This window comes from Hordeum vulgare, chromosome 2H (genome assembly GCF_904849725.1).
Source record: "Hordeum vulgare subsp. vulgare chromosome 2H, MorexV3_pseudomolecules_assembly, whole genome shotgun sequence".
In the NCBI taxonomy this organism is placed as follows: domain Eukaryota; kingdom Viridiplantae; phylum Streptophyta; class Magnoliopsida; order Poales; family Poaceae; genus Hordeum; species Hordeum vulgare.
The window spans coordinates 545,209,249-545,234,002 of NC_058519.1; the positions used below are offsets into that span (position 1 = coordinate 545,209,249).

Consider the following 24,754-nt stretch of genomic DNA (forward strand, 5'->3'; position numbering starts at 1 on the left):
TCTCTGCTGGCGGCCCACGTAGCTGCATCCTGCTGTGTAGCACTACTACTTACTCAAGCACAGAGCCCAAACTGGGCTCAATTATGTAGTCTGACCATGCTGGAAGGGGCCCATCGGCGACATATGAGGCAGGCAGGACACGTCCCGTCGACGGCTTTCAAAGCTCGGAGCGTGGCCTGTCAGTCCGTGGGTACTGTTCGCACGCCCATGTGCACTCCGTCAGTGCCTCTCCAGTTCGTCGTACGAACACTGGCCGCCATTACTGCCAAACGACGAGTTTCTGCATGGAGTTTGATAGTAACAAAATCATGTCCCAAAACGAAGTATTACTAGTTCATTGTGTTCGATTTGGTTGGTATTTGGTTGCAGATAAAACGCAGCCTAAGCAAAGAAAGCCTGGTCATCAGCTACAACAACAAGAACAAACGAATCAACCTCATCCTCAGCTCAGCTCGCTACTTAACAACAGCAGTACATTCGACGACCTCCCCCTATGGCCCTATGTATCCCGTGTTACGTTACATGCCCATGCACATGCCCATGGGCGATCGGTTCAGCCGTTGACGCTGGAGCAGAGCCGCCGGACCTCGCCGTCGGAGCCGGTCTTGACGCCGAGGGTGGTGAGCCTGGCGAAGGAGCCGGCCCAGCTGCCGAAGAAGCTGTCCTGGCTCTGCGCGAACGCCGCCACCCTGGCCCGTGTCGTCGCGTTCTGCACCAGCACCGCGTCCGTGCGCAGTAGCCCGCGCCCGTCCAGCAGGTTGCTGAAGTAGCGGTTGTCGAACGCCTCCGCCGACCCGTCGTCGCAGCCCACCGCCGCGCTCCCCGACGCCGCGCACGCGCGCATCAGCTCCGTCGCGTACTCGGCGTTCATCGTGCTGTCCACCGGCACCATGCTCCCGTTCGCGTCCGCCCGGAACCGCTCCCGGAACGTGCCGCAGTGCGCCGACCCGATCGTGTGCCCGCCTGCGACACCCGCCGTCTGTCAGATCGATGAATGAAGCTGCCGATGCATAGGCAAGTGATGTTTGCTGGGGAGAGCTTGTATTTGTATGTATACCTGAGAGGGTGACGAGGTCGTCCAGGGAGAGCCCCTTGGAGGCGAAGCTCGCCGCCATCGCGTCGACGGAGAAGCCGGTGTCGATGATGTTTGCTCTCACGTTGGACGCCAGGGACACGAGGCTGTCGCGTCGGCCGAGGGAGACGGGCACCGACGGCCCTCCGGTCTGGTTTGGAACAACACAAAATTGAGCATCAGTTCAGTTGGTTTGCCTGTTTGTTTGTCAGCTAAGTTGCTCCTCCTCAGGAAAAAAAAATCAAGCCGGGCTACTGTTTTAGCCAAGAGCCAAGATTAGATTAGTCTTTGCAAAAGCAAGAGAAGGAAACATGCTACTAATTAGTACAAGTTGCTCATGCGTCAAAGTGAAGCTATAGGTGAATGGTTGATGCCAGCAACTGCAGAGTAAATTTTGAGAGTACATATGTTCTGAAGTTTCAGAATTCCATTTATGTCCATTTCCATTTTGCCATGATCACCGTTAATCGGGACCATCTATCATGTGCTATGCTGATCAAGTGACCATGCACATGCAGAAATGGTTATTTACTACACCCTCCGTTCCTAAATATAAGTCTTTTAAAAGATTTCACTAAAAGTCTACATACTGAGCAAAATGAATGAATCAATACTCTAAAATATGTCGTCAATACTCTAAAATATGTCTATATACATCCTGTATGTAATTTATTAGTGAAACCTCTAGAAAGACTTATATTTAGGAACGGAGGGAGTAGTATATACGAAAGTGAGGCTATAGGTGAATGTAGATGTTACTGCCAACTCTCTTGGCCTGATATTAGCAGATGCAGTCATCCAGAGTAAATTTTCAGAGCACAAACTGTTGTGAAGTTTCACCCTTAACTGAGACCATCAACCATGTTCCATACTGATCATGCACACATAAACGGTCAGGTCCCAGTCATAAGCTGGGATTATGTTCACTAAGCTGTCCAGGGTCTCGGTATGTAGAGTATTCATTAGGCAGACCAGCTAATCCTATGTTTCAACCAGCCATTGCAACGTACGGGACCAGGACCACTCGATCCACCGTACGCTACACGATCTAATCCGTGCGGCATTCAGTGCGGAGTTTATGATGTCCTATGCTCGCCACCAAGTACTACTGCTCAGAGGGGCCATATGCCAAACCAAACAGGAAAATCATGCTTTGTGAGAATTGTAGCAAGGGAAAGCTTATGCTGCAGCAAAGAGCAAAGTTAACGGGTGCAATGGGGTTTGGGTGGGGTTGCAATGCTACTTACAAATGTGACGGCGTCTCTTGCAGCAAGAACTATGATGTCGCTGCAGGAAACGGTTGCCGGGCACACGGCTTCGAGCAGCCTCTTGGCCTCGTCGATGACGTTGAACCCGCCCAGCGAGAGGTTCGCCGGGTCGGTCCTCTCCGTGCCGTTGCCTTGGATCAGCACCGAAGCGTCGCATCCCTGAGATGAAAAGGGTTAGGGAAGTTGAAACTCGTGGTGCATATGTCATGTAAGCTTTCAGAAACATGTCTGTAAAATGCTGGCCGTTGCACATATGCAAGATGCCAAAGACTGGTGATGTATTGGCGACCATTAGACACGTATGATAGCTCATGTTTTGGGTCTGAATAATGCACCTACCTAGCTCAAATTAGCAAAAGTAGCCTAGACCATTCCGATGAATGAATGTTTTGAACATGCATTATGTGTTATTACTAACTAAAGGACGCAGCAGGTATGAGATAACCATTCACTTTGGCCACTATGGGAAGGGGGGAAGCAAATTCTCTTACTAAAAGGGTGAAAGATCATTGTCATGCCAAATATCACAATTGCTCGAGATAGTAAGAACTGACGAGGCAATGCCCCAATGACATCACACACATGATGATTTTCTGGAAGACCAACTCGATTGATTGAGGCCTAGATCTAGAACATGGACATGTGAAATTACATCAAAACAAGAATACGAGCAATGCATTTGTTTGCATGTACTGAACTCCAATGCATGGCTGCAGTGCTAGTAAAACACATCGCCCAAATGCAAGACGAGTAAAAAATATATTACAGTATTATTGCCAATCCATACCTCTACGAAGCAGTCATGGAAGACCATCCTGAGAAGCTTGCCGGGGATGCTGGAGTCCAAGGTGGAGGCCGACCTGACGACATCGCTCACCGCCAGCTCCACGCTCGGGCAGGAGGCGGCGTAGAAGCTGGGCGACAGAGCCAATGAGGGCGTTGACGGGGAAGGGTTCGCCGGAGGCTGCGTCGGAGCCGGTGGTGGAGTCGGAGGTGCAGACGGTTTTTGTGGTGGTGGTGGTGGTGTAGTCGTCGTGGGAGGAGACGGCTTCTGAGCCGGCGCCGGGGCCACAGGTGAAGGCTTTGGTCCCGCTGGGGCCGGGGATGGAGGTGAAGGCTTTGGTGCCGTTGGCGCCGGGGGTGGAGGTGACGCTGGTGGTGGTGGGGCCTGCGCCGGCGCACGTGGAGTGGGCGGCCTTGGAACCGGTGACGCCGCGGGTGCGGCTGGAGACGATGGGTTTGGCGCCTGCGCCGGCGCGCGTGGGGCCGGCGGCTTCGGCACCGGCGAAGCCGAAGGGCCGGGTGTCTGCTTCGGCGCCGGCGACGCGGCAGGGGGAGACGATGGCTTGGGAGCCGGCACGGCCGGGGACGACGGCCTAGGAGCCGGCCGCGGCGCCGCGGGAAGAGACGGTGCCGGGTTGGGCGCCCGCGCCGGTGACGGCGACTGCGCGGAGGCGGCCGCGAGCAGCGCCGACAGGAGCAGCGCGGAGCAAGCGACGCCCCATTGCCGCCTCCGGCACCGATCCATCACGGAATGGAACCCGTGAGCCAGCTCGCTTTCCTCACGAGCCTATCACCCGGCGAGCGAGCGCGGCGGTGGGAACCAGCTAGCTGGCGAGAGCGAGAGAAAGAGAGAGAGAGCGCGCGCTAGCCGCAAGGAAACAATGGCGCTGGCTGGCCGGGAGGGAGAATCTACCAAAGCGAGCAGCGCGTCGCCACTGTTCTTGGCGCCGAGCAAAGGGGCGGTAGTGCAGCGGCTGCGTACTACCCGACGCGTAGCCCCGTTTGCTCTCTCCATCTATTAAAGCCTTTTGCCAGGCCAACGCAACGCTACACTGTGTTCGTGTACGCCAGCTTGCGACACGCCGCATGGCCATGGCGCATACATACGACCATGCTCCCCTCCGGTGCCCGCTTAATCCCGTCCCGCCGTACCACTATTACTACTGCTACAAAGCCATCATCTCGTTTCATTGAATTGTAATTTTTTGTTGATGTATCGTGTCGTTTCGTGACGGTGTCATTTAATTAAGCCGCTGGATGGACGGATGTTCTCCCGCCCCCCGCCCGCCGCGAGCCGGTGCCGGAATGAATGCTCTCACGCCACGTACGCCGCGCTGCTCGGCTCGGCTCTGCCGTTGCCGCCAGTTGCCACGCTCTCTCGCTCTCTATCCTCTCTCTCTCTCTCGGCGTCGTTTCTATCACCTTTTTACCGCATGCAATGCGTGGCCTGTTCTGCCCAGGGGGTGGGGGGTGAGCTTGGCGGGTGATTGGTGTGCCGTAGTAACTGGGGAGCTCTGGCTTCTGCCATTGATGCCGGCATTTAGTTGCGTGCCGGTGTTGGTTGGGGGAGGAGGAGGAGGTCGGCGGCAAGTGTCAAATGCCATCTGCGAATGCTGCAAGTGCATGCAGGCCCTGGGCCCCCGGGGCAGAGACTTTTTGGGCTCTCCGATTCCGGGCTTTCAAACTCGCTGCGCAGCACCAGCACGGAACGCGCGTTGTTGGATGGCCTCGTGTGTCAGCGTCTTATTATTATTATTATTACTGCTACTCCGCCGGCCGGCCAACCGCTAGCGCCGCGGGGACAGGTTTTCTTTGCCCGGCCCGGGCCTGTGGATTTTTGGCGGCCTGGAAAAACCGGTCGCGTTCACATGCCTCTGAAAGAAAGCTGTGGCCTGGTATAGTATGTTGGACTGGCGCGCGACGGCGACCGAGACGACACACGCACGAACGATTCGATGGAAGAACGTGTAGCGCTGAGCTGTTGTGCATTGTGTTATGCCATGCCATGCCATGCTGCCTGCGTGCAAGCCTGCAGGCGTTCTGATCCGGGCAAAGACGCGTGGCCGGCAAAAGCTAGCGGACAAGACGAGCGGTGAATCCTCACCTGTTCCCAGAGGGAGTGCGACGGATTTTTTCACTTTTCTAACCTATTATTTAAAATTGTGCATAAAATAAATCCGGTTTGAAAAGATTTTACAGTTTAATCTTTTTGAGACGTTATAAGCCGTGGCGTTGCAGTTCTATTATCAAACGCCACTCAAATGTGACGTTTCTTACCATCACCAAAACGCCAATCTGTTCTGGCATTTTCATTTCCCTACAACCCCATGCTAGTGTGGCGTTTCTGTCAAGAACGGCAACGCCAACAGCTATGGCGTTTCTACTTGCCTATTTATTATGGGGCCACCCTCCACTCACTCTCTTCTTCCACTACTCTCACCCTTCATCCCCGAGCAGTAGCCACTTTTCCCCCATTTCTCCCCTCTTAAATCCTTTCAAAAGGATTGCTTTGGTCCGTGGATCCGGTATCATTTGCATTGCTTGAGGTAACCTCCTTCATCTTCCCATTTTTTATTGGTTGGAATTGTCTATTTGGATGGTTTTTTCCTCATTTGTTGTAGCCCTAATAATGAGTATAGTTTTTGCAATAATTAGTATAGATGTTCTTTGTTTATCTACTAATGAGTATAGTTGTTCCATTTATGTTGCATTGTATTGGTTGGTTTATGATTATTGATAAGATTTACTGTTAGGGTTAGGGTTAGGGTTTGGGTTATGCCTAATTTGGATGGACAAGGGTTAGGGTTAGGTTTTGGGTAATGTTTTGTTAGTTGTTTTGTTAGGAATGTGTTATACTTAGCATTGGTAATTTTGTTCCCTTTTTTAGATGAACAAGATTGTGAATATTCATTATGTTGACAAAGAGACATTCAAGAATGTTGATATTGTTGACAAATATGAGGAAGTGTTGACATTTCTTAGTAGTCCTATTTATGAAGAGGTTGTGGCAGAAACTCAGATAAGATTGAAGTGGGTTGATCCAAATGACCAAGTAGAATTATTAGGAAGATATGATGTTGGGTCAGCACACAATTGTCGAATGAAGACAATGTCTATCAAGTCAAATTTGCATTGGGTTGCATACAAGGAGGCTGTTGCATCCTCGATAGTCAAGTCACTCGAAGTGTTTGCTAGTATGATGGTCAATGCTCCTCTTTTTCATGTTGACTTGAACCAACCCTTAGTAGATGATGTGAGCCCGTATAGTGGTGTGGCGCCTATTGTTGAGCATAAAGTTGAAGTGGAAGCCAATGAGTATCCCCAATATGAGTTCGGAGGTAGTGCACCAATCAAAGATGATGGTCATGACTCCAACGAAGAGTATGAGAGGCACCACAACATTGTTGGTGACGTATAGGCTCAAGTAAGGCATAATGACATGGATCCTGACATTGTGTATCAGCGTGCTTGTGTGGATGAGTCAGATGATGAAGGCTCGGTGAATGAGTTGGATGAGGATGGCTTCACTGAGAAAGAAGCGGAGTGGTATACAAAAATCACCCTTTTCTTGACAGGCAAATACAAGGGCGCACTAATGATAGCAATGGCACATGATGCTAATGATTAGGTGTTGCCTGTGGCATTTGCTTTGGTGTCAGTGGAGAACCATGACAACTGGGAATGGTTCATGAGACTTGTGAGAAGCACGGTCATTCCTCCCGATAGGGAGGTATGCATCATATCCGATCGGCACCAAGGCATATTGAAGGGCGTTGATGTTCACATGCCAGGGCATGCGAGGCTTCACCATTGATGGTGCATGAGGCACTTCGTTGCAAACTTTTACAGGGCTTGTAAGAACAAGGATCTGGCGAACGATCTTAACTCCGCATGTGTAGCCTTCTCCGCTGAGTCGTTCACGAAATGATTGAACATAATCTATGAGAAGGCAAATGAAGGTGGGAAAGAATTCCTAGAAAGGAATATAGATGAGAGACATAAGTGGTCACGGGCATGTGACGAAGGAGGCATGAGATATGGCGACATGCCAAGCAATCTTGTTGAGTGCTTCAACTTTGTCTTGAAGGGGGCACGTCAGTTGCCGGTGACGGCAATAGCTGAATATACCTTTTACAAGCTCAATGAGTATTTTTTGAAGCACTTCAAAGAAATCGACAAGTTGATTGGTGAGAGTGAGAAGCCTCCTAATGAGATCTATCCGAAGAAGGTTGTCGAGTGGCTAGAGTTTCAAAAAGAGAAGTCAGCCATGCAGCGAACCACTTGTTTCGATAATGCTGAAATGAAATACCAAGTGGATGAGCCAGGCGTACAACGAGAGATGGGCAATCATATGGTGGTCGCTCATTTACGGTGTCCCTTCGGACGCGGTATTGCACTTGTGAGCGGCCTACTAAGTACCACTGGACATGCCCGCACATGATGACGGCATGTCGCATGAGGAATTTTCCCTTCTCTGATGGTGTAGTTGTGAGGTTGCATGAATTCAACTTGCAAACTCATAAGTTAACATGGGCGTCGAGATTCCACCCTTTTCTTGACCCATCACAGTGGCCAGAGTATCATGGCCCTAATATTACGCCAGATCCAGAGATGATGGTTCAACCAAAGGGTAGAAGGAGAACAAAACGATACAGGAATGATATGAATGACCTCATGAGCACCAGAGAGTTTGGTAGTGGACATTTTATGGAGCCACGTGATAGGAACCAATGCGATGATTGCAATGAAATGAGACACAATAAGAGGACTTGCAAAACAAACAAAACTCAAAAGGTCACAATGCATCTACTAGTGATGTGGGTGGCAGAGGTGGTTCAAGTGCTGGTGGTGAAGGTGGTTCAAGTGGTGGCCTTGTTGTGGGCTGAGGATCCGGCGGTGGTAGACATGGTGGCCTTGCTGTGGCAGAGGATCCGGCGGTGGTAGACGTGGTGGTTCAAGTGGTGGCCTTGTTGTGGGCCGAGGATCCGACGGTGGTAGACGTGGTCGTTCAAGTGCTCGTGGTAGTGCTGGTCGTAGAGGATGTTTTATGGGTAGAGGTTCGGGTGGTGGTAGAGGAATGTTCGGATACCTACAAGGACCATTTTCGTAAGTTTGATATATTTAATTATTATTGTCATGTTGTACATTTTCTGTTGTCACATATTTGACAGAACCTCTCAACGACAGCGCCCTGGGGCGTTGCTGCCTCAAGTACGAACGCCAGGCGTTTCTGCCTCACCTCAAAATGCCAAGGGGGCTGGAATTTCTGCCTCACCTTAAAACGCCAATATGTGCTCGGCTAGAAGAAGCACGTGGTCGGCTCGAAGATGGACGAGCGGAAGTAGCCCATGGACGGCTGGAAGACGGACGAGCAGAAGACTGCACATCCATTCTATACTGCGCACGTGCCCTTACATCGGTGGATGAAACACCATGGCAAGAAAGTAAAGTGGCTAGTGTGCGGCGCCGATTGACGACCTTCTGCGCAAGGAAAAGAAAATGACATGTTAATATGCTAACAAAGCTACGAAGACTAAAACACCGGTTAACAAGACATCTAACCTGCAGAGTACTTCTAACAAGCCCGTCCGTTTGTGGACATGGGGCACGGCCAAGGACCACGTTACTATCGTTGATACATCTCCATAGCTCCGTGCCATGGATAAAACATATGTGACATACCACCCACGAATAAATGACACGTGTTCATATTTTAAAGGAGGGACGTACCACTCGGTCATGGAGAGGGTCATAGTCAAGATGAGCTCCAACTGTCTCCCTAATAGAATTGTTGAATGCAGCATCAACAGCCTCACTTGGCAGTAAGTCCAAGCAATCGGAACGAGTCCACGCACCCTTGTGGATAACTTTGTACTCTGTACGCATCCACTCCAAATGCCTTAAATATGTCGCCTTGTCAGTGTCGGGTGTTTGATCAGTTTCAACTCGACTATGTCTCTGAGCATTCCACGTGTCCACCCACATAATGTGGTGCTCCTACCCATTGATGACACTCTTATTGTTTTGCCGATTTGTCCTACAAAGCATTACAATACTACATCAGTTCTATTTTCTCGTGTTAGACATTGATCAACAGGATAAACACGTGATACAAAATACTCACTTATGTAGCACCACACTTGTCTCGACGTGATCCGGAGGGCTACATTGTTGGACTCCGAACTGCTTTGAAACACGATGAGGAAGATGCCACTCCACCGCAAAAAAGCATATCATGGGGCACCGCACACGTCAAAGATGCTGGTCACGAAGGCACATGTTGCTCAGAGGGAACTGCCTAAGTACCGTGTACGGCCTTCAATTCACCTACATAGCAACAAGTTGCTCGACCATCCATGAAAATTTTCCAGAAAATTTGCTAAAGCATTTACATGTTCATAAGTCAGCATGTCTAGCTCGCTTATGTATGCCTTATACCGCCCCACAGTTGCGATACTCGTCTATTGGACATTAGCCCATGTGTGTGCGATAGTGGGATACCGCTCCTCATCTCCGTCAAACGGGTACATCCAAGGTTCTTTCGAAGGAAGGCCAAGGTTACGACCAACATGGATACGCTCCCACATCCAAACCTGTAGGGCCCAAACAAAACCTCCAAGAGTGGACGTCGGCTTGCTCCTCATACATGCTCCATCCAACTACAGATTTAATAAAATGAAAATGCAACATATACCCATTTAATATAATAAAAATGCATCATATACCCATTTAATAAAACGAAAATGCATGATATTAAGCCATACCTGACGGTACAAGAAGGCTAGTGCCGCCGAACCCCAACTCCACTTAACATCCCAGTCACGAAGAGGATAAAAACATCCACGAGGTTGTGTCCCCCGTGCCATCCGGAAACACCATTTAGGTCAAAAGATTCCAGAGGTAAGCCCTGGCGAACCTCTCCACAACAGCCGGACAAGAGAACAACACACCGGATGGCATAGGATCCTTCCTGGTTTCATGAATCCATGGCTCGGGTTCAACACCAACCAATGCTGCAACCCATTGGCGCCACCCATCGGACCTAACCTTCCCTGTAAGAGCCCTGCCCTCGATCGGAAGCGCGGTGATCATAGCAATATCCTCCAGAGTTATGGTCATCTCACCAAGAGGAAGGTGAAAAGAGTGTGTCTCCGGCCTCCAACGGTCCGTAAGGGCGGTAAGGGCCGTGGCGTTCAACCATGGTGGTGTGCCTTTAAAGTTGAGCACAAACTGAAGAAGATCCATTCTTCTAAAATAAGGCTCGTACCGAGGGTCGTATAAGAGAGATTCATTCAGGTTATGCCCCTCAAACGAAGTAGTGGAGGAACCTAAACCAACAAACGCATAATTTGTTAGTTATCTCAACTTGTCACGATATGAAAATCATGGAATATAGAAAAATAATCATCAAGGCCATCATAATTACCTCACCTCTTTCCACTAGCACCGCACGATGCTTCTGCTCGTAGAACTCATCAAGGTCCGGATATCTATCCGGCTGAAACATCCTACATAATATGAACATAATTCTTTTAGGCATTAACCTAGTGTCTAAAACAATCACACTACACCTAGTGCCAAAAACCTAGGCATTCACCTAGTGTCAATAATATGTACAAAACTGGGTATCCTACAAAACCTAGGCATTCACCTTGTGCCAATAATATAAACTAAACCTAGGCATTCACCTAGTACAAATAATATGAACTAAACCTAGGCATAAACCTAGTGCAAATAATATGAACAAAACTTAGGTTATACCTAGAGCCACCAAAAACTACACATATTGCCAAAAATCTATGCATTAACCATCACAAAATATATTTTACTTCAAAACATACGTTACACCTAATGCAAAAAAAGCTACACAAACACAAAGGTATTGCAAAAACTAATTGAAGGGATTGGAGGAGCTTACCAGCCTCTTCGATTTGCCCCAAATAACCCACCAAATGGTTGAGGGAGGAGGGAGATCGAAGGGGGGATCTGGAGGAGGAGGGAGAACTTTTCGTGTAAGCTCGAAAGGAAGAGGAGGAAGAATAGGTGGTTGGTGGCGACGGAGTCGGGCTGGGCAGTTATCTCCTTAAGAAACACCAGGGTGTCTGGCGTTTCACTGTTGGCTTGCAACGCCACAATAGTATGGCGTTTCATAAGTGACCTGCAACGTCACATTGGACTGGCGTTTGATAAGTGACATGAAATGCCACGGTTTATGACGTTTTTAAAAAGGATTAAAACGTGAAATTGTTTTGAGGCGAGTTCGTTCTGTGATTATTTTACCGCTAGTGGGTCAGAACAGTGAAAAACCCGTCCACGCGCCTTGTCTAAAAATCAAGTGGAGTGAAATGTTTGTGCGTGTTTGATTTTTTGACGCAACCTCGTCATAGGCCAGGAGCTCTCGCATTGCAGTAAGAAAAAGAGAGAATTAATCTAGTTTATAAGAAAAACCCGGATCGAAAATCTTATAGAATGAATCAGTTTATCACGAAAACGAGGCTAAAAAACCACACACGCAATGTAGCCTCGTCGATCATCCAGTCCAATACCACAATTACAACAAACACACGCCACCGGCTTCGAAGCCGCCGCCCCGACATCCAGTCGCATCGTTGCATGACACAGACACCTCGTAGCCCTTGCTACATGAGATGCATGCCCGCAGACCACAAACATTGCGCCATATATACGGGGACGCCGCTCCGACGTGCCAGCCCGATCGACCCCGCAGATCGCGTCGATCGAGCCGATGAACTCGCTACCCTTGTAGCACCGGCTGCCTCCGTCGCCGACGGCCATGGCAACCCTCCATTGATGCTTCGCTGCAACACAAACACAACGGATTTTGGCGGCGGGGCTTGCAGCATCCCTATAGCACGATAGGGAAGGAGGAGAAGGAGGGGGCAAGTCTCCAGCAATGGTCGGCTCAGTCTGCATGAGAGAGGCGAGAGGGAGAGAGACGCTGGTGAGGAAGATGCCCCGCGACTGTTTGAGGATAAGGTGGAGAAGGAGTGAGGATAATGTTAGATGGATGCGGTGGGCTGACCCACGAGGACACGTGTCGAATGGAGAAGCGGGTTTACGAGAGACAGAGATCATCCGGTTGATTATGATCATTTTTAAAAAAACACGCCTAATCTCCCGAAAACGTGTGTGCGCAATCACTTTGTTGCGAAGCCACCCAAAGCGGGTTTTTAGCTTGACGTGTTATTCCCTTAAGCGTTGAAGGATTGGTTCCTATCCTACATAGGAATAGGAAATCCGTTCCTGCAACCCAAAGGGCTCCAAGAAAAAACTATGAAAATCCTATCATATAGAATTCCGACAGAATTCCTATAGACCAAAAGAGGCCTCAGTTTGCATGATTCTTTCAGGCAGGTACCTTCAAAAAAATCGCATGCCCAAGGATAAAACTAGATGTTAAAGCTTCAACCATGCCGCGGTTTGTGCAACCGTGCCATTCCTACAGATAAAATAAAAATAGTCATCGCATTGCAAAATGGTCAAGTTATCGAGAGAAATGTTTGAACATATACAAAGCAAAATAAGAGCAAGTACAATAGAGCTGAGTCAGCTGGCTATAAGAAATAAACTAATATATTTTTGCTTAGTTAAAGGAAAGAGAAAAAGAGAGAGAAGGTAAACGGACTCTTAGTTAAAAGCCAGCTCTAGCACGTGCTCCTATGCATTTTATAAATATGAAAGTGGGTCATATAATAAAAAAATAATACATTTTTACAATAAACTATTGTACATGTTGGCTACAAGATGAACTATAGATGATATGACAATGGTTTATAGCCAGCAGTTGGCTATACTATTGTACTTGCTTTAAAAAGAGTTGAACACTTCTTATTTCACTCACCATCGCTGCTGACGGCACATCCACATGACAATAGTACGTACTACTTAAAAGAGGGTGAACCTATGAATTGCAATAAAGCTTAAGCGGGATTTTCAATCCTACTGCCTGACCAACCACAGATAACCATGCTGCCAAGTATTGCAGAGATCGATCCTTGTCTCCCAGTTTATGAAGAAGCAACTTCATCCAGTCACTGGTTCCACATGGATGCAAGGTGAACCATGGCCTACTTAGGTGGGGATGCTCCTGCAGGAGGGCAAGAGACGCTCAACCATTTTTAGCGAATCTAAGGTTTCAACTAATTAGTGAACAAGAAAGCATGTATGTGTTTTACATATCACTAGCAAAAATGTCTGTGCGTTGCAACGGAGAAAAGAAACATCACATATCTAAGAATGTACACGACCCTTTATTTAGGTCCATGATCTCTATTTTAACATAGCAAATCAACAATGTCGTCACTTATCCTCCAAACCATCTCCCCTCTCTTATGTGTGGTTTGTAATTGTAATACTTTAAGATCTAATGTAATACTAAAAATCCTATTATCAGAAGCTATATTTGCTTTATTGTAATAGAAATATGTCCGTGCGTTGCAACGGAAAAAAATAAATCATTCATCATACATACATTAGACGTTATCAGCAAATCTTTTAAAATCTTTCACGAGGTCATATTTGAAACAACATGATAAGTGGTGTTGTGCAAAAAACATGAAGGTGATACGGTGTTATAAGTGTACTGAAGTTGTGTCCAATTTATTAGACAAAAAAAATACCTACCTAGTTGTTGGTATCAATTCATGCCTTTGCCTACGTTTCTCCTCACTGATGCCCAACAAATAGTGCATTAGGTTGAAAATAGCAAAGTACATTTTAGTACTCAATGTTAGCATGTGCATAACAATATCATTTTTGTCTTGTTGATATATGTTTTTGCAATTGTATCCATGTGAAGACTTAACTTAGTTTTAAACATACATCAACAATTTAGTGTACATCAGCGTACATGGGTTGATTATTGTGCACTCTACGAATTAGAGAGAATGGGCATGTGCTTGTTGTGACCTTTTGCATATGGTAGTTGGTAGGAATGAACATTCCTAATGTGCCGATAGTCGATTTTATGAGAGTATCAATCTATCCTAGCTAATCAATTTAAATGGTAGGAAACATATATATTAGACATTCAATATATCCCATATAAAGAGTATGAATTAAGGATACATCATAAATATAATTACTGAAATAATAAACATGCATGATAATATTATATTTGGAATCTGCATAATTTTTTGGATGATTTTCATATGTAACATGTTAAATTAAGGTCAAGGCTTGGAAGATATGAAAAAAATACAGAAAAAGGAGAGTAATGGGATTTGAACTCAGATCTCCCGAATGCAAGCTCGAAATACATAGCCAGTCGGGCTCTTGTTCTTTGGTGATGCTTGTTGGGATAATTTTGTATGAATCAGCTTTGATGGACTGCGAGTTAAAAAGGAAGCGAACAGCAAAAGGCGAGAGAAGTGGAACTCGAACTCGGGTCTCCCAAGTGATGCAGCCAGTCAGCCACTTATTATCTTATGCACATATTTAGGGATAACTTTATATGAAACATGCACGACGGGCTGCGATTTAAAAAAACGAACCGTTTTTTATAACTTATGGATGGCATAGTGGGTAATTTATTACAACTTTGAGGGTAGTTTCAATGACGGAGGACAGAAGCAATATTTGCTTTATATATATGTATATGTATATATATACCTCGGTTTTCAAAACAATCAAGGTGCCCAGTCACCTAGGTGCCCCAAACATTTGACCATTTTAGGACGCCCGTTTGGGGCACCTTGCCTAAAAACCGTTGGATTACATTGAGATGTGTGCATGTGTAATTAGTATTAATCATAATGGATCAACCCATTAGCTCTTTATTAAGAAATAATTATTGCTAATTATTGCTTGATATGGACCCTTAATGCATAGATTAAATAAGGTAGAAAAAATGAGCAATTAATGGTCCGGCCATGTATGCTTCATGTACGTGCCCAACTTTATTTCTTATACATGCACTTTTTTCCTTTTTATATAATATAAGAAGTCATATACATAATTAAATACTTAGGTATATCATCATCTTGGGTATAAAAGGTATGGTTACCTTTTGTCCCCATGGGAAAATACTCATGTACGAATATAGTTATGTAGCCGGGTATATACGTAGTCATATTCTATGGAGCTGGGTATATACGTACCTGTGTATGTAAATAATTTCGTTAGGTATTAGATAGTTAGCAAATAAACTATTGATTATATACCTACCCGCGTATGTACATAATTTTATTAGTAGGTATTCCATACCTATATTAGATAGTTAGAAAACAAAAATAAAATGTAACGTTTCAAAAAAATTAAATACATGTGTTAGTAGGTATAGGTATTATATACGTGTATTAGATATCTAGGAAACAAAAATACGCGCAATAGATAACCATATCAGATCAAATAAAAATCAGACATTAATATTATTTATTATATGGCAAGTCTTGCATGTCTAATAGTTAGGAAACAAAAAAAGAATCATAAGTATGAAAAGTCTTGCCATATAATAGCTGCCCACCTAAAGTTACATCCTTAGGTGGGCAAGTATGAAAAGTCAGCTCCTTTTTTATCTCATCTAAAGTTAGTAGCTGCCCACCTAAGGACAAGTTGCAGATGTTGGCTATCAAAAAGGAGAACAGAGGAAGTAAATATATAGCAATTTTACGGGATGTGCATACCAGACTGAAGACCTTGAAAATATAGCACCGGAACCTTGTAAGAAAAGCTGTAGACAATATGGAAATCATAAACATGAACATTATCCCTGGAGCTCTGAACCTGCAAAGAGATAGAAATCATGGCTGGCGAATACTCCCTCCGTCCCAAAATAAGTGTCGCAAAATTTGTAGTACAAATTTTATACTAGATCAACGACATTTATTTTGGGACGGGGGAGTATTTAAATTAGGAGCTGAAGATTTTTAGTTTTATAACTTAAAAGTCAATCGCAAAAGAAGGATCGCAGTTATCACGGTCCTTATTGAAAAAACATCAATTCAAATTGCAGACTTACACAGCTATTTGGTGAAACTGTTGTATTTTTTTGTCTGAAGTCTGAACATATGAAGCGGCTGGGTGCAGAGCGATGTAATATAGCAACATTCTGGCAACAGAAACATATGATACTGGAACAGGAATGCCCAGCCCAGTAAAAACTTACCCAGGTATCATGTTGTACAACATCATCAGGGGCAGGGTCGTCATCGCTCTCCTCACTCTGTTCCAGAAGGAGACATTCAGTAAATTACTAATGCCTTGGCAGCTTCATATTACCATCAGATAGCCAAAGAAATAAACAGCCCGCCCACCTGGCTTCCTGCGCCAATGCGGTACACTCCTTGGAGGGCTACGAACCCCTCAGTCTGTCTGCAGAAAACAAGCCGCTCCATGGGTTATCGCAAAATTCAGAGTCTTGGAGTCTGTTTGGGACTGCTCTGCTTCAGAAATTCAGCTCAGCTCTAGAAAATGTAAGCCAAACGGGGTAGCTTCACGATATACCGTTTCACAAAAAAACTAGAATCTGGGGTCCAACTACTTTTTTTTTGTGAAGCTCTCTAGGAGGTGTTCCATAAAATTATGGAAACTGGAGTTGGAAGAAAATTATCCACCACTGCCACCAGTAAGTGGATACCCCTTCGTTTATTACCTCTCATCCAATCAAATAGATCCTTTTCACCAAATTTTTCATTCGTGAAGCTGAAGCTAAATGAGAGCCAAACATTCTCTTGAAATGGTTGCAACTCCTATATGAAACTGCTTTAAAGTGAATTTGATGAAGCGGAGCTGATTTTGATGGAGCAAAACAGTCCCAAACATGTCCTTAAATCCAAGTGACGGAAAAAATAACAAGAGAGATAGATAACTAAGAGATGAGGAGGTCAAGTCCGTTGAGCATCTGACCTCAGAATCAGATGGCACCCCCATCTTGCGGCAAGGCCTCCACTCCCAGTCGGGAAGAGAGTCGTCGACGTCGATCCCGCGGAACCCCCCATTGCCATTGCCAAGACGAGCGCGGTAAGCAACGACCAACAAGGCGGACACTGGCTCTTTTTGGAGACGGAGGTGCGGCGGGCGAGGTGTCGGGATGGAGGAGGCGTGCTGAGTTCAGCGGCCGAACCAATCGATCGAGTCCCGCGGGCTGCGGTCCTTCTCGAATTGGACTAGTGGTGGGCTGCGCGGCGGGCGGGGACGGAGGGGCAGCGGCGTCGCCGAGATGGGACGTGCGGCTGCGACGGAGGCGCCGAGGTGGGAGGTGCGTCAACGGTCAGCGTCTGCTCGTCGGCGACGTGGCTCCAACTCCGGCCGGCGAAGAGTAAAGATGTGTGTTGCTGCACATTTCTAAAAGAAACCCTGATACACCGGATACCCAGCGCAGGGAGCCCCGCGAAGGCGGGTTTTTCTAAAAGAAAAAGAACATCGCTAAGCTTAAAAGAATTTAACACGACTTAAACATTCGTATAAACACACATACATTCATCTTTATGAACATACACATGCATACAGTTTTAAAATTTACAGTCATTATGAACACGTCGTCGTTGACGGAAACGTCTCCTTTCATTGAATGTGCATCGTCGAAAAATCTAAAATAAATTCAGAAATAATACGAACGTCAGAGATTGAAATCTGGACGATCACTAAGCTTAATTGATCAATAATGTTTACAATTAATAAGAAATGTATAAACTACCATCCGCACATGTCAGAGAACTAGCGATGCAACGGAGCGGAGGTCGCTACCGGGGAGGAAGAGGAACCACCGAACCGAACGTGTTTGTGCAGCACAGGCGCCCAGCCAACAACCATGAACATACATGCTGCAACATTTTTTTCTCAGTTCTACAATAGACACTACCCAGACAGCCACCCATCACGAAACAAAAATAGGGCACGGTGAAAAGGTTTATTCATGCATCTAGAAAAAGATTTATTCTGTGTTAAAGAAAAGGTTTATTCCAGCTCTAGACTTGCAAGTTTCTTGCGGGCAAAGGTGGACCGGCAATCGGAGTACATACATACAGACCAAAATAACATTGAAACGACAGATCAAACACTAGCCTGTAGCAATACAAAGAAATATGAAACAATTGTGTTAAGAGAAAACTCTGATTGCCACGGACAGGGGAGAAAATCTCGCTGGCTCGACGACAACAGCATTCGGTACCATCAGGCTAGGTGATGCCGAAACAGCGAGGCCATCTCAATCTACAACAGGAGATGGGAGTCTGTCAGGTGAACTGTAAAAGTAGACGGGTTTATAAACTTCCCAAGCAAATAAGTACTTACAGCTGTTATAGCGGTCTCGGCGCCCTTGTTTCCTGCCTTGCCACCAGCACGATTTAGCGCCTGCAGCAAGAACGTGTGTGATTTTAGCATTTGTTTTCACACAAGGAAAGTTTAATTGGTTAAGCAAGGATCAAACCACACATAAGCTAAATGATCACGTTATGCACATGGCAATTGCACCATAAAGCATGTAGGGCACTTCACACTTCTGCATCATTGCTACACGCATGCTGGAACCAAGTTGAGATTACTTTACAGAACGCATATCAACAGGATTGCTTCTCTTATCAGCATGTACAAGTGGAGATGCATCTTCAGTTTGAGTTGGCATATGGCTTTGAAACATGATCGAGAACATTCAAGTCTTTACCTCCTCCAAAAATGTTATTTCTTCTGATGGTACTATGGATTCATGGTACAGAATAACTAGCTAATTAAAATAGATGGGTGAAATAACAACCGAACAGGATACATAATTATGCTTTTATGGAACATTTAAAAAGACATATATGTTACTGAATCATGAATTACCTGGTCCATGTCATCACAGGTCAAAACACCAAACACGCAGGGGATACCTATGGTAAAATTAGAAAAGCAATCAGCCAGATTCTGAATTTTAAGTAGCTGCAAATTGTAATCACCAGATAGAGAAAACAACACAAGGTTCGGATGTCACAATTCGAACCCAATAATCTTTACTCACACTAGTCACTGGGTACATAACTCTCTAAGTCATATGAGACATATATGGATATCTGTTGCTGTTTAGCTTTGAATGTTCATTGAGCATCAATGATTATCAAAAACTTTCCCATCTAGTTATGCCTATTAACAGCTGGAAAATTAAATGTAAACCCATATCCATATGCACCCATAGTGGCCTTACTAATAAGAAATACGACAATTGGAACATAAATGGACTCAGAGAATAAGTTCTCTACAACCCAACTGGCTTGATAAAAGGAGGCTAAGAGATAAAAGCAACATACCAGCAGACAATCCAGCATTGAGTACACCTGAAGCAGCAGAGTTTGCAACAGCATCATAGTGAGTTGTGTCACCTCTAATCTGCAAATCGTTCCAAAAAAGAACTTCAAAATCAAATAGCATCAACACGATAACTATGGGTTTACGAAGGATAGCTTTTAGCTAGTATTACTATGACAACAACACGAGCAGCATGATTAATGGAGGGAAATACTTATCAAGCTTGGCATAAGCTAGCCTTATGCTGCTTAAAAGACAGACAGGTTGCAGAATCATGGTTAAGAGATGTTAAAAGACAATAAGATATATGTGAAAGTCCTTATTCCAACAAGTTGTGATTTTCTGATTTCTAAATTATAGATAATGTGATAGCCTCTACCTCATAGACAGCAAAAGAAGAAAAGGGCATAAAAGTATGCTGGTCTCTTCAACTTTTGAGATTTAATCATCTGACAAAGATACAAAGAAGACTTACCACAGCCCCAATGCACAAAATTGCATCATACTTTCCAGACTTCCCAAGCTTCTGTGCTGCAACAGGAATTTCAAAGCTGCCAGGAACACTAACAACCTAAAAAAGAAGTTGAAAATTAGAGTGATGCATGGAAAAATAGTTGCATAACTTATTTAGGATTAAGGTTGTTTTTAATCAGTGTGCAGATGAAGCATCATGCACTATGTATATTGGTGTAAATTTATTTATATCTAAGATTTCTAAGAACACTTTTGCCTCGGTAGAGCCCCCCTCCACAAAACGTAAAAAGGGAAACGTATACCCATCTCGTATTGTACACTTTTGTACACTACAGGCGGCCGTACATACACCCACCTCGTATTTCATACGTATGCTGGCCTGTACTGTACAATACGAGATGGGTATACGTTCCCCTTCTATGTTTTGTGGAGGGGGGGCGAGGGGGGCTTTACATGGAAAACAACCCATTTAAAGATATGTCATGTCAAAGATTCTGTTAGAGCGATAAAATTCGTTATATTAGTGTCCCTACACAATTATACAACCCCCATGTAAAACTTTCATCAAGGAAGATCAAAGTAGTTCACAAACACGTATACATAAATTATATATGTTGTCCAAAGAACAGGAACAACATAGTTTCTCCTTGAAGTGGTTAAGTCATCCAACAAGAGTGGGTGCATGCTGAATTGGTGATTCATGGGCAATAGTTCATGAAACAAGTGTTTTGGCCCCAACAGCAGTTAGGAAAGCAACCAAACAATATTAATCCAAAGGCACATTGTTTTCCTTCGTCTTCTTTTTTGCAAATTGACCATGAGTTCTGATATTTACATGGCAAGAAACTGCTGAGCAGCCGGGAGATGATTTTGTTTGGGCTAGGTTATAACATCACCTCTTTAAGAACCGAAAAACATGATGGGTTGTTAATGAGGTTCAAGATATGTTTGCATTTCAACATGGCCCAAAATAACTTCGATTTAAACAAGTGAATAAAGATACGCACGGTGATATTTTCTGCTTTGACGGAGTATCGCTCGAATGCCTCTAGAGCCCCCTGCAGAAGCAAGTTGGTCACTATCTCATTGAACCGTGCCACAACCTGCACGTCGATTAAAGAACCAGAGTTAGACAATGGAAAGGTAAATGGTGTTGAAAAACAGGAAGGTAGTGGTTCTATTTGCCAGGTGGTTCCCTCTATTAATCATGCTGGTAGTGTTGTTGTCTCCTTATAAGTTTTGTTCATGGCCAAGATTTCATTAACAGGTTCAGTACAAGTTTTATCTCCAGTGATTCTATTTCTAGTCATAAGCCATTAACCACTGTCTCTTATTGAAGTAAAGTCGCTCGCTGGCCAAGAGGTGGCGACACAGAGGAGCAATCACTCACCACGCCGAACCTGAGCCCCTCGTTGTTGGTCAGCGACCCCATCAGCCGCTGGTGCCCTGCGGCGGCTGCGGTCACGACGGAGAGCCGAGAGGCCCGAGCATCCACGACCAGCGCGGCCGGACGAACTGCACGAATCGAATGGCAGGAATCAGAAGCAGCAGGCCGTCGAAAGAGCGGCGGTCGAGATGGTGAGCAGGAGCGTACCGGAGTTGGGCGACGGGAACGAGGCAGCGGCGACTCTGGGCGAACGCAGAGGCGCGCTGGATAGCCACGCGGAGGAGGAGGCCCCCGCGGCCGCGGACGACGTTGCCGGTGAAGCCGCCATATCCGCTTAGCCGTCGGTGGGTGTCGAGAAGATCTGTCTGCTGCGGCCTGCTGCTGCTCAAGTCCGGTCGTGGGGATGTCAAAGATGTGTTGCCTTTTCACCTGTGCAGAGCTGCAGGTCAGGTGCGTTTCAGAGTGGCATTTTGGTAAAAGCAATGTGCTTTTTCAGAGTGGCATTTTGGTAAAAGCAATGTGCTTTTTCAGAGTGGCGTTTTGGTAAAAGCAATGTGCTTTTGGTCGAATTTCACGGGAAACCAAAAATACAAATCGAAATTTGGAAGTCTGAGGAACGAGATTACAAAATTCTAGATTAAGAAAATTCTGGAACCGTAAGGCGAATAAAAAATAGAACTCTAGAATATTAACTATTAGATTATAGTTAAGATAATACATCCCAGATCACTGTGCAAACTGCAAGTCATAGCAAAGATACTACAATCTAACTACTGAATATTAACTACTAGGAGCATTAACTCCAGAATACACTGGAGTAGTTGCATTTAATATTATCAAGATATAAATGATCACTGAATATTAACTATTATAATCTAATTATAATGATCACTGAATATTAACTATTTAATGATCACTGTGCACATACATTCAGTAGTTGCATTTCTGGTAGATAGATCTTGTATATTGGAGTAGTAACTACTAGGAGCAACCAATCTACAAGTCATAGCTAAGATAATACATCCCAGATCCAGATGCAAACTACAACTACCAGAGATCAATTCTCCTAGAAACTAGCTGGTCAAAAGAGCACAACTACATCGCACAACAACAAGACCTAGAAGCCAGAAATCTACAGACTACCGCGGCACAATCAAAGAGACGGAAAACATTCCGGGTTGGCCGAAGAAACTTACGGGTTCCTGGGAAAATTTGGTATGGTAATAACCCCTTCCCGAGCGCGCCCGCTTGATCCGATTCCGATCTCAAGAATTCCCCCCTCTCCCGACACAGATCTCGAGCCCTCCCGACGAGTCCTTCTCTCTCTTTTTTTCTTCTTTTCTTATCTGGCGGCGGCGGCGGCGAGACGGTGGGGGTGGGAGGAAATTCTTGTGCAACGAGTTAGCGTGCGGATGAGAGAGGAACCCTCGTCCCGGCCCGCTATTTAGGTGGTGTTTGGTTTGAGGGATAACCAACCAGTGGATAGGGATAGTCAGTTTTAGGAAAGATGCCACTCGTTTGGTTTGATGGTAAAGTAGGGTGGGGATAAACAGATACCTAGGAATATTCCTTCAAAAGCTGGCTAAGGTGGCGTTTGGTTCACGGGTGAGGATACCAGGTGGCTGGGGATAGCCATTTTTTGTTGTTTGGTTACAAGGGATTAGATGAGTTGGATAACCGCATTATTTTGTTTGGTAGGGAGGATAGAGGTGACTAGGGATAGCCATTTGTGTGTTTGGTTGAGAGGATTGAAGAGGGGATGATTGTTGCACTCACCAATTTGTTTGAGGTGGTAAGATTACCCAAATCCACGTTCTACGGTCGTGCGAAGAGAAGAATGCCAAAGATTAAACAACTCCTTCTCATTTATAGGAGGATTGTTCCCCCACTCATTCAAATGGTATCTCACTCCACGAAAAGGGGGCAAGAACCCTGGCTTGGCTCCATATCCAGCATCAGCTAGATAAAATTTTCCTACAATATGAGCAACAAGCGGTTTACTCTTAGCTATATTCGATAGTGTCATTGACAAAATGTTGCTAACTCTCGTTACCTTATGGTACACGAAGACCATTTGGACGGGTTAACGCATCATGTAAGACTAGCGCATCGTGTGCTGACCCCTCCCAACCAGCCAATACATACGTAAACCGAAGATCAGAATCAACGGCTGCCATCACATTTTGAGTTGTAGGGATCTTTCTACCACGAAAGGAAGGCTCCATGTCCTTTGTTACAGAGGCTCGTACATGTGTACCATCAATAGCTCCGATACAATCCTATTTTGTGGAAAAGAAACAAGGAATTAAGGTCTAAGTAAATCATAGCCTACAAAATACATGATCATGGCAGCAGGACATAGCAGTTCATGACGGCAAGTATATGTTAATGGCAGAATGTACACTAGTTTATACCTTCAGAAGAGTTCCAAACAGATAGGATGCAAAAGAGTGTCTCCCCTTAGGCCACTATCTCCCGTCCAAGCTGCAGAAAATAAACAAGAGGAATAGATCGTCAGGCGCATATATGGAAAGAACATACATGTTGCAAAAGAATGAACAGAACAGAGAGTTCCTCCCACTGGCGCTCTGCTTCCCTGGTAAACCAGCGACCAAACTGCCCTCTCCTTCCCCAGTGCCCTCTCCTTCCCGGCGACCAAACTGCCCTCTCCTTCACCAAACCTCCCGTTCCACACTGCCCTCTCCTTCCCCAGTGCCAAACCCCCCACCCCCTCCAGCCCCCGGCGAATCTGGTCGTTCCCGGCGGCCGGATCCCTCCGTTGCAGTCGGCTCGATCCGTTCCCGGAGGCAGAAAACAGAGAGGATAGAGAGGGGAACGAGGAGAAGGGGGGGTCTGTACCTCCGTTGCGTCGGAATCGCCGTCCTAGCGCTCGATCCAATCGCCGTCGCTGCCGCCGCTTGTTCTGTCGAGAGGGGAGTTGTGAGAGATAGGATAGGGGGGGGGAGTCTATTTTAAACCTTAAATTCATGGTGGTTGGGCTATTTAAACCCTGAACTCGAAATCCGAGTCGTTTTCACCGTGAACTCGCGAATCCCGGTCTAAATCGAATCCTACACATGTTTGGTACACTGGGAATGCGACGATCCCGACCGGGATTACAGTCTACTCTCACCGGCATGTGGACCCTAAGTGTCGGACCCTTCTTTCTTAATGGCAGATGAAAACAGGTGTATTGCACGATGAGGAGAGCATGCTGGTTGATACGTTCATTTTTGCATCATGCTTTCATGTTGATATTTATCACTTTATGGACTGTTATTATACTTTATGGTACCATACTTATGTCTTTTCTTTCTTATTTTGTAAGATTTATTTAAAGAGGGAGAATACCGGCAGTTGGAATTGTGGACTGGAAAAGGAGCAAGTTTGAGTCATCTATTCTGCGCAACTCCAAATGCCCTGAAAATCAACGTGGAATTTTTTAGGAATATATAAAAAATACTGGGCGAAAGAAGTGCCAGAGGGGAGCTGCCAGGGGCCCACAAGCCTGGTAGCTGCGGCATGCCC

At 45.6% G+C, this 24,754-nt stretch overlaps 3 protein-coding genes across 11 annotated transcripts; all 3 read right to left on the minus strand.

The window, feature by feature from the left end:
* Positions 1-311: 311 nt before the first annotated feature.
* On the minus strand, positions 312-4,123 carry LOC123427135 (peroxidase 46-like). 2 transcript variants are annotated; one of them, XM_045111099.1, is made up of 4 exons: positions 3,128-4,123; positions 2,320-2,499; positions 1,058-1,223; positions 312-963 (listed from the first exon to the last, which is right to left on the minus strand). In XM_045111099.1, exons 1-4 carry the CDS (start codon positions 3,866-3,868, stop codon positions 554-556), a joined length of 1,497 nt encoding a protein of 498 aa, XP_044967034.1. In that variant the 5' UTR covers positions 3,869-4,123; the 3' UTR covers positions 312-553. The 2 variants fall into 2 exon arrangements, with proteins under 2 accessions (XP_044967034.1, XP_044967033.1); XM_045111098.1 differs by having other exon boundaries at positions 312-979.
* Positions 4,124-15,628: 11,505 nt separating this feature from the next.
* LOC123428616 lies at positions 15,629-17,650 on the minus strand. The gene is made up of 6 exons (XM_045112830.1): positions 17,606-17,650; positions 17,310-17,513; positions 16,804-17,187; positions 16,250-16,306; positions 16,103-16,192; positions 15,629-15,900 (listed from the first exon to the last, which is right to left on the minus strand). Exons 1-6 carry the CDS (start codon positions 17,648-17,650, stop codon positions 15,751-15,753), a joined length of 930 nt encoding a protein of 309 aa, XP_044968765.1. The 3' UTR covers positions 15,629-15,750.
* A 323-nt stretch (positions 17,651-17,973) lies between these two features.
* Positions 17,974-24,194, minus strand: LOC123427136 (6,7-dimethyl-8-ribityllumazine synthase, chloroplastic-like). Of its 8 annotated transcripts, none has more exons than XM_045111105.1 (12): positions 24,086-24,184; positions 23,641-23,710; positions 23,280-23,505; positions 23,003-23,200; positions 21,434-21,655; positions 21,230-21,354; positions 20,847-20,942; positions 19,841-19,936; positions 19,368-19,446; positions 18,907-18,953; positions 18,376-18,435; positions 17,974-18,294 (listed from the first exon to the last, which is right to left on the minus strand). In XM_045111105.1, exons 5-12 carry the CDS (start codon positions 21,552-21,554, stop codon positions 18,256-18,258), a joined length of 663 nt encoding a protein of 220 aa, XP_044967040.1. In that variant the 5' UTR covers positions 21,555-21,655; positions 23,003-23,200; positions 23,280-23,505; positions 23,641-23,710; positions 24,086-24,184; the 3' UTR covers positions 17,974-18,255. The 8 variants fall into 8 exon arrangements, with proteins under 8 accessions (XP_044967040.1, XP_044967035.1, XP_044967037.1 ...); XM_045111100.1 differs by having other exon boundaries at positions 22,423-23,200; XM_045111102.1 differs by having other exon boundaries at positions 21,434-21,665; positions 22,423-23,200.
* Positions 24,195-24,754: the final 560 nt, after the last annotated feature.